At 35.2% G+C, this 13,066-nt stretch overlaps 1 protein-coding gene across 2 annotated transcripts in view; it reads right to left on the bottom strand.

The window, feature by feature from the left end:
* The window catches only part of LOC149779900 (LIM homeobox transcription factor 1-beta.1-like), a 58,652-nt gene that overhangs the window by 23,076 nt on the left and 22,510 nt on the right, over positions 1-13,066 (bottom strand). For both annotated transcript variants that reach the window (XM_089936587.1, XM_089936588.1), the window contains exon 2: positions 12,062-12,251. In XM_089936587.1, coding sequence (XP_089792713.1) covers positions 12,062-12,251 — 190 coding nt within the window. The remainder of the gene's footprint in view (positions 1-12,061; positions 12,252-13,066) is intronic.

Genomic DNA, 13,066 nt, shown 5'->3' with positions numbered 1-13,066 from the left:
CTTCAATTTGATGAGATTTTCCCTCCTATAGTTTTGTTTGAAAGACAATTATTTTGCATTCCATCAACGGGCGCGGAGTTGCTGATGTCGTGTTAGTGAAACCCGTCCATCTGTTCGCCTGCAAGAGCTTTGCTCGTTGCTATGTAAAGAAAGTCTGACATTATCTTAAGTTGCCATAGCAGCGAGTGTGTGTTTGTTCTCTTGGATGACATGGCACGTGCTTTGCCTCTCCATGTTTACATCTGGATTTCAAACCGGTCAATTAATATTCATACTCTAGAAAATGTGCATATCGTATTCATGTAGTTACTTAAAAGTTTCAACCGGAGCTATACTGATCCGATCTGATGTTTGGTGTAGAAACAGTGTTCATTCTTATGATCAGAAAACTGATTTAATTCAAATATTTACAATTTGAAAAATCAACTAGATTTGCTGTTCTTCTGCTCTGTGACAAGCTTAGGTACAAACACCTATTTAATAGGTAAAATACAGTATGGTGGCTGCATGAACGAGTATCCAAGTAACTTTTGATATATCCACATTTTTAAATAGTGATATTAATTATAGACATTTTTAGTGTTTAATCTTTTCCAGCAGTTGCTCTGTCTCCCAAGTGAGCATTACTTTTTAAACTCTGAAAGGTTACTTGGCGCCCCGTTAGTTTTACTAACCCTATGTAATTTTATTATTAAGAAATGGTTACCTTTCTTTATTGGACTTAACCCTATGTAATTTTATTATCAAGAAATGGTTACCTGTCTTTATTGGACTTAACCCTATGTACTTTTATTATGAAGAAGTGGACACCTGTCTTTATAAACATTAAAATATATTGTTCTCTCCGACTACAAAAGTTGCTATATGTTTCGTTACTCAAATTATACAACAAAAATGCTTTTCATAAATAAACGTGAATTATATTTAATTACTGCAACATATATTATATGAAATATACATATCTTATTTCACTTAGGAGAAAAGAGTCAAATACAATCATCATATTTTAAAATGTACTTTGCTACAATAATTTTATTATATATGTTTCTTTTTTCAATTAAAAGAGTTTGTCAATGACTTCTATTTGTGGAACGGATAAAGTGAGGAAGGAAGGATTTTAACCAGACGAGTGAGCGTTCTATCTCGCTGAGTATCCGATGTAAATATCGTGTTTTGTGGTTGTGAAAGATCTAAAATCTATAGCACTATACTCTTTGACGGAATAATTCGTTTTTAGGTCGTTGTCTACTCTGCTTAGGTATTCGGATACCGCCATGGGATACCAGGAAAGACTTCTTGGATAACAAAAGGCATTGCAATAAAACCGTTAGACGATGCCAAGCTAGCATGGCATTGAGTCTTTGATGGTCCTTATTATGTACGGGTTACAGCAAACACCTAACTGTGTGTCATAAACAAAAGTCGAAAAATGCTTGTTTCGAGCTGCACAAAATACACGCTTTAATTGATTTACGATGTTCGAGTCGCGGCCACAACGGAATACACTGTATCTTTATCTGCCAAACAATAACTGATAATTGAACAGCGCGGGACTGTACGAGAATCTCGTGTAGGGCTGGCCGTAATTCATCGTATCTGCTGAGCTACAAATATAACCATTTGTGTGAAACTGAGCCGAAAATACTGCTTTCAACCATTACACAAATATAATGGACCGATCTATGGGTTCTTTTCACGACCTTCAGCGCACTCGGGCTTAAATTGGCCTCCATTAAGGCACGATATGGTAATTAACCGTTAATGTGTTAATCCATGCCGAGTCTTTATTCCTTTACAGTCAGCTTTAAAATTGCACAATAAAAGGCTGACGGTGAAAGTCAAATGAAATGGAACTTGGGAAGTTTTAAATCACTTAGAGGGCTTAATGTATAGCTGCGTCCGTTACGAGAGACAAACAGTCGAATAGATTCCAGTATAGCAAGCTTGCCGCAGAATGAAACTATTGGGTAGAGCATGTGTGTGTGTGTGTGTGTGTGTGTGTGTGTGTGTGTGTGTGTGTTTGCATTCCAAACTAAACTCTGATAATGGAGCAATTATTACAATGCAAAATGAAATACAGTTGGTATAAAGTTGGAACTATCAGTCCTCAGTTACAGTGTTGGATTTATAAAGTACAAATAAGAACATTAAAAAAATTAAGGGAGCACATGTGTGTGCGTGCGCGTGTGTGTGTGTGTGTGTTTGTGTGCGTGTGTCAGAGAGAGAGAGAGATTGAGAGAGAGAGAGAGAGAGATTTTAAAAAAAATACAAGTCCCGTCCTTAATACTAAAAACTTTAAAAATGTGTGCACTGATAAGAAATGGGGGAATCGGATACATGGAAATTTGTTCTTTATCTTTCTTCTTTTTTTCTCTTTCTCCCATTTTTTCCTCTACGTAAAACTTACATATTTTCTTCTGAATTAATATCTTCACTTTTTATATTGCCTGGTGCCTGTGACGAGTGTTGCAAAACGCGAAAACTGTCAACAGTCCAGCCTCGGCTTTTGAACGTTTATTCATTTAGTTATCTTTATTGTTTGTTTTTTTCTCACGACAATATTTTTTTTATTCGGGTAAAAGCAAGTTCGTTAAGCTTTATGTAGAAATAAATAGCTTCCAAGACAAGACAGATCTTTGTAATTTGGCATGTTACAAGTTTTTAACACAAGTCCAAAAGACGATATCACTGACAAAATTAAATCTTAAAAAAAAATAATAAATCAACACCTGGTATACGTTCAATGCTGAATGAAAATATGGGTGAATTCTTACATAAGGATGTCAAAAGACATCCCATATTCTGTCTGAAATCCAACTGATAGCGTATAAATCAATCGGCAATTTGGCAAAACATACATCAGCCTTGGAGAAAGGACGACACATTCAAGGATTAATTTGTTATTTTATGTTCCCTTTCCATTTTGTGGCCGATAAGTCACTTTTGGGGCAATCAGTATATACTTGAATGCATCTCGTAATGAAAGATCATGCTTTGATCTGAGTTTTTACCGCGAGTGAAACACATAAAGCTGGTGAAAATGAAAGAGAAGAACATTTTAGAATAATAAGGACCTTTCAAAGTCGAAGATAAGCTTTCATTTTTACCTTCTTATATTTCTTAAAACCGTATATGCAGTTTGATAAGACCGTTTTGAAGTTATCGATGCTCTTCTTTGATAGTTACTTAACACATCCAGCTTTGAATAGTTTTATCTCTCTAACATGCGATCAGTGTGTGTGTGTGTGTGTTTCTAAGTCTACAAAAGCGTCCGCCTCGGATGCGGAAGGTCACCGGTTCGAACACCGTTCGAGACATATGAAAGACTTATTAAAGCAGTAGTAGCAGTTGCCACGCTAGGCGCTCAGCATTAAGAGGTTAGCGTTAGGACTGGTCGGCCTGGTGTCAGAATAATGTGACCGGGTGGACATGATGCTACATGTCTGCGGCATGATACCCCTGTGCTAGACATCATTATAAACTATCACACTGCAGACACTGTAGTGATATGACTAAAAATGTTAAAGATACATTTAAAATCCAGATCATACAAAGTATACAAAAGAATGATGCGCTGCCTTTGTGAGGATATGTTCCCTTTTGTAATCAATTCAACCAAACGTTTATTGGATCTTTCATTCGCATTCACAGATTTGAATTGCTCATATTCCTTACTCGATCCTTTTTTTAAATCGAATAATTGCTAAATCTTGGATCTCACCTGGCTTGCTTTTGAAATGGCTCAGGTCATATTCACTGTTCGTTTCATACTTGACATCCAAACTTAAGCTGCAGGACAAATGCGAAACCAACATTAACCACTGTTCGAGGTGGTCAATGCTACTTTCTCCTTTTGACTACATTGGGGGGGGGTGAGTGGCCGAGTGGTCGAAAACCCTCGCTTTTACAGATCACTGCAATTTCACTTATGTTCGCGTGAATTCGAGTCTCGGCCTCGGCTTATGTGGATATGCGAGAAAACTTGCCAGTAGCTTCCCGTGGGTCGGTGATTCTTACCGGAGTTTACTCGGGTTCATCTTCTCCCAGTTATACTGGCCGCCACGTATAGACTGTCATGTGCTGAAAATGGCGTTCAACCCAGAGCAACAAGAACAACAAACACTCTTCGGTCTATGCCACCGACATTCCATGTATTTGAAATGTTTCAAGGATTATCAAGCTTTATATATGTTCCCTGACCTCGAATGTATATTAAGCTATATCTTTTGGACAAAAGGTACAAAATATGTGATGAATTAGTGTGTTTTTGGTATTTTAAAGCACATCAGCTCTTTGAAGGTTATATTGTGTTGAAGCAAATAGAGTAAACTGACATGCCCAATGACACACAACGAAAATCAATCTGGGCTGTTCCGATGTTAAAATAAGTTAAAATTGGACAGAATAAATCTATCTAAAAACACTTGTTAACAAGAAAAGGAAAATCCTTTGAAAATAACGTGGCATTCAACCTCCAGTGTATACATTAATGAGCCACTTGAAAACAAGACTTAGAGACAGAAGTGGAGGAAGTTTGACATTGAACAGAACGTTCTCATTTTTGTATAAAATATACAAGAAGCTAAAGACTTCTTGCAACTATGAAATCCTTATATATATATATATATATATATATATATATATATATATATATATATATATATATATATATATATATATATATATAATTTAAAGCAATTAGCTCAAAGTGAATTAGTATCAAAACGTTGTAATATATTAAACTATCATGGCTGCACAACATTAACTTTTTTGGGGCCTCCTCTAAAAATATTAAGCTTCTTTTCTTTCATTCATATGACAGATTGTTGTAAATCTTAATTATATGCAAATAGTTAAAACAATTTGAAGATTCCACTGGCTAATTGTATGTTTTTACTGTTTAAATGTGATTTAAAACATGTGTTTCATACAAAAGTTATAGTTTCACCAAACGTTTATTACAGAAATACTATCGTTTATGATTTTCACATTCTAATATTATAATTCTATGTAATATTGTCAGGAATATGAAATATGTGTGTGTGTATGTGTGTGTGTTTTCATTAAAAGGAAACAAGGATTGGCGAATTTCCTTTTAATAAAAAAAAATATGCAAGTGTGGTATATCATTGATACAGCGTACATACTATACTTATATTTTCTTTATATCACATACAAATACATACATTTGCTCTTTGAACGGAGTTAAGATTTACTACAGGGAGTTGTGTATTGACAGAGTGTCTGAACTCCTCACATCCCCGAGTGTGTCCGCTACAAAATATAGTTCCATGCTTTTTGCGGCTATTCACAATCACCTTTGCATATTCATAAGCTCGTTGTTTTCTTTTCTTAGTTTCTTTTTTTTTTTTTCCTTTTCTCTTTATATTGATGAAATCAATATAATACACATTTATGATTTAAACATGAAAGGTGGTTTTAAGAAAGAAAGTAGAGCACTGGCAACAATTAGTTAGCTATGCCATTCACATGAACGCTAAGCCATTCACGTACCAGCGCATGGAAATTTATATGAAATAGACACTAAGCCAAATGATGAACCAACAAGATGTAATTACAATACTGTAATATATTTACAGTTGATCTAAGTCAGGCCCGATCCTAGGGCAAGGCGCAAGAGGCAACCGCCTTGGGTCCCGCGCTTCTCTGTAATGCAATTTTTTTGCTTGGGGCCCCGCGCTCATCGCTTGCTGCCTTGGGCCCCTCGTGCTGCCTTGGGCCCCGCACATCCTAGGGCCGGGCCTGATCTAAGTAATTATTCTTCTTTAAGAACGGTACTACTCATCATAAAACTCTCTCCCCTTTGGTCGGTTTGACCTTAAAACTCAAGGAATGGGCACACATACCATTACGAATAAACATAATCTTGTAGTTTACTTGGTGTAAGTTCAATTTCAAAGTTTTCGTCCAACGCAAAATCTTTTTCTCTCTCACTCCAGATTTCTGCATAGTTTTTTTCCTCCGTTATACATGAGAGGGGAGGGGGAACAGACAGCAGAAAGGATTGTGATGAAATTGTGTACCATATTAAATTCATTTAGACAACGAGGATTATTAACACTTGTTATCGTTATTTTCACTAATCATTAAAGTGTGGAAATTCATCATTGATCTAGAATCAATAGCATACGGTTGCTTGAATGTTTATATACTCGTATTATTGCGCCGTGGGCGGATCACAATTTGATATACCAATAGAATTGGTATATCAATGTTCCTTATATCAACACTTTAAATGCCATGTTATTTTAATATATGTGAGGGAATATGGGCTCGTGTGTGCAGGCAACAAGGCGATGGGTATCGTTTACCAGTGGACCTCGGTTCGAATCTCCGTAGAGTACGAATTAAAAATTCTCTAACTTGTATGATAGTATTATTTGTATTAAATATTAATTCTGCCTACAATTATAAAGCATTCTTCTGTAGAATCCAGGGATAGCACTTTCCGTTCTGTCTGGTGTATATCTATAATTCTCTCTCTCTCTCTCTCTCTCTCTCTCTCTCTCTCTCTCTCTCTATATATATATATATATATATATATATATATATATATATATATATATATATATATATATAATTTATCAGAACTTTATTGTGTAAAGCCTGTGACAATGTTTATCAGAACTTTATTATATAGCATATGTGACAGTGTTCATCGGAACATTATTGTAATTTTGGTCCTTAATATAAAAAAGTCTCTTCATGTCAGTTAAACACTATTTCTGCTTTTTCACAGATTTGGTTTCAGTATATTATAGTGCTCGTAGGTTCAGAATGGGATTAGTTCTGACAACCTATTTACTTCACTCACTAGAACAAAAGCAACTTTTATACATAACAACACTGCACAGAAAGAAGAAAAAAAAAACACGTAAAAAACCGCAAGTGGTAACAATTTACGGAAACGGAGAAAGTGAGAAAAAGAATTCAAATGTGTCACAAATTTTACAATTTCGGTGCTGTTAAATCTGAGACATGTCCATTTTTAACTCTTTACTGGAAAAATTAACTTTGATTGAAGCAACGGGTATTGTCTTACAATAAGCATAATGAAACACTGCCTTTGGCATATACTCTTTTAAATGAATGAATGAATGGAATGAATAAAAAAATGAATAAATAAGCGTTTTTCACATCTATAAATCTGAAACACACACACACACACACACACACACACACACACAACGGTACATTTCCTCGGAGCTATCGTACACTTGCTTCTGAGGTTTCGATGTATTTTAAGGCGCATCGTATTAATCTTACTGTCGGCAGCTTCGGTCAATTTCGAGTTTGTAAATCAATTCAGCCATTGCTCCTTGGCCTAGGACTATTTTGTTATTAAACTTGTGTCAAGAAAGTAGCGATTTCGCAATTAAATTGTTTGTAAAACTCGCCAAATCCAATAAAGCGCGAGAGAAAATGATCTGGTCGGCATCAGGGAGAGCGAATCAAGTGATTATGGAAACAAACCGCACACGATTAGCTTAATCTGTCTTTCAATTCCGACGCTGCGCCGGTATTTTATGCAGACGGAGCTTGGGAACAAATTGGGGGTTAGTTTTACCCCTTTGTTTCATCAGAAAAAAGGCAAATCCAGTGGTTTTATTGAATAAATTACGTAAATTTGTCTTTTAAAAATGAATTTTTACAAGAAAGTATTTAACCTCTGATCTTCATTAATACAGAAGAACAATATTCAAATGTTCCTTCCTTTTTTGCAATAGGTATGGAAATTCATTCGGACCGAATAGTGTCAGAGACATACCAGAACCTGTTAGTAATAAGGGTCATTTTAATGAAATTTCCCCAAATAATTTACTTAGATTCGTATACCTTTCCATGAAAGATTTGACTAGTAACGATGGATAATTAAAACTATTACAATAAAAAGAAGTGTTTAAATTAATTCATACCCTTTTATTTCACGCTAGAGCAATTTTTGTATCAGATTTAATTTTTACAGTCGGCAACTTAAGAATTTTTCTATTGCTATATATTTATAAGATTTGTAGAGATTTGAACTAAGAAAAATGATATTAACAGACAATTAATACAACCTTCTTCATCAGATTAGGAAATAAGACTTTTGAAATCTGGAACGTCTTGTCGAGAACATGTATAAAATACAGGTAAAACAAACGCAAAAAATCCTCTTTAAAGTTACCCTAGAGAAAAATAAAAAAAATAAATGAATGATTTCATCTATAGCTACAAAGAAATCTCTAGTTATATTTATATTTACAGACTATTCCACATGCATGCACTCTTCATATTCCACAAGAACAATTTCCTCCGGCCATTTAAATTGTAACATATAAATATCCAAGCTTTATACATTTACGCCATTTTTTTGATACTTATATAATAACTTTTCTGTTCTTTCAAATAAATTTTGACCTAAATACACTGTTAAGTTTGTTTTCCACTAACAACGTTTTTATTTTACTTCATTATGACCAGTTGATGGCACAGCGTGGCCTTCAATGTGCTGATGTGCAATTAATCAATGTCATTCACATCGTGTAAAATAAATTATAAATAAGACGCAACAATGTACATCAGTGGGTATTTGTATATTCTGATTGGACGAAGCCATAAACTTCATTTTCCTAAGGTGGTTTTTAAATTTCTGTAGTTGCAAAGTTGTAAAAATTATTAATTTTCTTAATTTTTTTTAATTAATGTTCAGTAGAATACCTTCCTCTCATGCATATCCCTCAAATTACTACGTTACTCAGATACTCGAATATGGGTCTTGAGTGAACAAAATCTTGAAAATAAATTCAAATACATATTTTCTTAAATTCAGAAATCGGCTTGGCATTGTATGTTGAAGTTTTACGAAAAGCTGTCATATTTATCTTTATACGAAGACACGTACTTTTACTGTAACACATGCTGGTCATTATCCAATAAAAGCTGGGATCTCTCAGATATCAGGACAATATAAGGAAACAGTTCATATGTAATACTGTGTAGTGATGTAATTTCGCAATGCCGACGTTTCACTCTTTCGATCATACTAAGTTTTCGAGGTATTTTAATTGGGTGCTGTTCTCATTTAGATATCATTATGCTCCTGTGGTTCATTTTTTCTTAAAATATTCGCATGCAATCTTTTCTTGCGAAAATGGTAGACTGGAAATAAAGCTAAAGTAACCTGTTACACGGTATATAGAAAGATGTATTACACGGTATGTAGAAAGATGTATTACACAGTATATAGAAAGATGTTACACGGTATATAGAAATATGTATTACACGGTATATAGAAAGATGTATTACACGGTATATATAAATATGTATTACACGGTATACAGAAAGATGTATTACACTGTATATAGAAAGATGTATTACACGGTATATAGAAATATGTATTATATTGTATATAGAAAGATGTATTACACGGTTTATAGAAAGATGTATTACACGGTATACAGAAAGATGTCCTTTTAAAGTCAAGAATATATACAAAGAGGTAAAGAGTTGGGAATATACAAGTGTAATTGGTGCAAGTTTGTTAAGTTCAACACAACAGTTAGAACTACTACTACTACTACTACTACTATTATTATTATTATTACTATTATTATTATTATTATTTATCCATTTCTCCAGCAATATTAATATATACATATCCATCAGGGACAAGTAAACATGTACACAAGTACGTGTACATAGATGTGCATTAACACATACATATATCTTGAATGGAAATTTATTAATGTCTTGCTTGTCCAAAGAAAAAGCTGTTTATGTGTGTAATGAGTACTGATGGGTGTATAAAAACACATTTGACAGGCCCAACTGTATTATGTCAGCTGTAATCCGACCTAATAGATTCAACACAGAAGCTGCCTATCGCGCATGCCGACCCATACATCCCTCCAATTACAACCGTGCCAGTTTTAACGTAATCCCTTTACTGAAGATTGTTTATTAGGCAGTGTTGAGAAAATCTGTCAATGACAAGATCTCTGATATAAAAGATGTTAAGACTTGTCATAGAGAGCCCATTCGATTGCCACCCAAGAAGAGAAACAATGAAACCATCCAACTCCTGTCACTCAAAAGGCTGCCTTTCTGTCTTCCCTCTATTTTGTGCCTTTTTCGGTGGCAGCCGTGGGATACTTTTCTTTTAGGGAGTTTAGGAATAAATGCTCAGCTTCGAACATCTGGTTTATCACACCACATATGAGAGGATTTATCGAATTAGGAAAATATAAGAGAGCATTTTTTGGGAGTTGTTTTTTTAAATTCTAAGACAATACAAAAGCAAAGAAAAACACTGGATGGGTGGTATTCTAAAAGGGCGTATTGTGTCATGCACACTCGAATAGCCAAGCTAGGGCAAAAGCAAAAATGCAATAAAGCTGTGTCAGAGAGAGAGAGAGAGAGAGACAGAGACAGAGACAGAGAGCTTGTTAACTGTCATATTCAAAGAAGAGGATCAAAATGTTTATTGTTTAGGATACAACACAAAATACCTTTAAAAATGTTTTTGTCAAGATGAATATTTTAAAGCAGATCATTATTTTGATTTTTTTCTCTTCCCCGTTAAAACAGAAATGTTTTTCTCATCAACCATAACAAGTGTATGAAGTCATTTATACTGTCCCATGACTAACAAAAGAGCACCGATATTGTCTTTTTTACTCTCACTTTTTAATCAGACCACTTTTCTCACAGTTTTTTTTATGTCTTTGTGTAAAGTGATGAGAAATATATCATTTATACAATCGAATATCGAGGTCGACTTACTATTTACAAATTTTGCAAATAATACGAACATGAAAAAGAAGAAATAGTCAAACATGCCATATTATGAAATGATGGCGTGATAAGTTGTGATCAGGTTAAATCCTTTTTGTAATTAACTTACAAAACCACTCCCATCCCCATCCCCCACCCCATAAAATGAGCGACATTCTCGACTGGTTCTGCAGATACAAGTTAGATATATAAATATTTTGTGGTGTCAAAAAATTATGTGGTACATTGTTCAAATAAAATTATTCCGAGCAAAAGTTGCAGTTTAAGACAAAGCTAGCATCGTCGTGAGGTCGTTTAGCGCATGTTGTCTAAATACCATCTCTGGTATTGCTTGACGGATTATGGAACGTCCGCGAATTATGTGTTGAATATTGCAATAAAGTCTGTTTAAAATAGCATCTAATAAAATCTACATTCTGTTTATCCAAGACGAAGAACATCCTGATAAAATACGGACACGTTACAGACTTTTTATGAGCATAAGGTATTCTACTGATGCAAATCGGGAAAACAAATACAAAACTGCACGTTAGAATTTCAGTGACAGCTTCATGGCGATCTTGGCAACTACAAAAGCAGTGCACATTTATTGAAATTTTTTATTTCTATGCGTTTGGATACGAGAATTTAAAAATGAACTTCAGCTATTACAAATGAATAGTCCGGGAACACGGGTGGCCTAGTGGTCTAAGGCGCTCACTTTTACAGATCACTGACATCTCATCTGTGTCCGCGTGGGTTCGAATCCCGCACTCGGTCAACGTGATTATGTGAGAAAGCTTGCCTTTAGCTTCTCGGGGGTTGGTGGTTCTTCCTGGGGTTTTCACAGGTTCTCCCTCGACCAAATATGCTGTCCGCCATGTATAGCCTATCATATGCTGACCAATGGCGTAAAACCCATAATAACAAATAACAAATATGTGTTCCATCCAAGCATGTCCATAGCACCTGGTGTAAAGCGACTCTTATTTAAACACTTTTAAAAATGTATGTGTTTACTTGTATAATGAATGGTCGCCTGTAAAATTTTAGCTCATTCATTTTGATTCATAGTAAACACTCCTGATTGGCGGAGACGTTGGACATCCGTCGCCTGTGCAGTATATGCGAACATTTTGCTTACGTCAGAGGGGAGAGAGGCAGACAAGGACTAAATATTGGTGATATTCAACGGATGTATAAGTCTTTGAAAGACTTACTTTTTCTCAAAATGTTTTTATGCTGTATTTGTGTACAGTTTGAAAAAGTAATAATTAAAACTTACTTTTCATAGTCAATCTTGCAGAAGAGTTTTCTCTCACGGGAGTAACAGGAACCGGCAAGGGGCATCTGACAGACGCTGCACTGCAGACACTGCTCGTGCCACGACAAGTTCATAACGCGCATTAAGTATCTGTCCTCAATCAGGGTCTGGCATCCCGCGCAGATCTCGCGGTGCAGAGTTGGCATGATATCTAGAAAAGAAAAAGAACAAAAAAGACACAGATATACAGACGCATGTTATTCATAAAAGCTAACAGTGGATTGGATGCCTGATATAAGAGTACTCCAATCGTTTGGAGTATACCTATGTGGCTATGTAGAAATACAAGAGTAGAGCATTCAAAAAATTATGGACTACGTTTTACATTTTATCTGTCAAAGGTATATGTATGAAGACACGATACAAACAAGAAATATCAAGTGAGCATGGTATCGCAAAGAGATATACGTGAGCATGGTATCAGAAAGAGATATACGTGAATAGGTATTGGAAAGAGATAACAGTGAGTATGGTATGATAAAGAAATAAAGATGGATATGGTATGGGAAAGAGATACAAGTGAGCATTGTATCAGAAAGATACAGGTGTGAACAACATCTGAAGGAGACAAACAAAAAAGATTTAGACATTGGAATGAGACACAAGTGTATAATTTTAGACAGAGATAAAAGTATATATAACATTGGAAAGAGATCCAAGTTAGTGGGGTATCGGAAAGAGATAAAGATGAGAATCATCCTTGAAAGATATGTTTTGTTTTTATTTTATTGGGTTTTTTTTGGGAGGGGGTTAAGGGGTAACACCATTTTCAGCGCAAGATAGGCTATACATTGCGGTCAGTATAAATAAAAACCCAGGGGAAGACCCACCGACCCACGGGAAACTACTGGCAAGCTTATTCACATACCCACATTGACCGAGCATGAGGCTCGAACCAACGCGGATTGAGGTGCGATGGCAGTGATCGGTAAGGTTAGCACTTTAGAACACTCATCTGTCTGGGTT

This window comes from Sinohyriopsis cumingii, chromosome 16, assembly GCF_028554795.1.
Source record: "Sinohyriopsis cumingii isolate HCF-2022 chromosome 16, ASM2855479v2, whole genome shotgun sequence".
NCBI lineage: Eukaryota > Metazoa > Mollusca > Bivalvia > Unionida > Unionidae > Sinohyriopsis > Sinohyriopsis cumingii.
The sequence above is the reverse complement of the archived record's forward strand: the minus strand, read 5'-3'. Positions and strand labels throughout refer to the sequence as shown.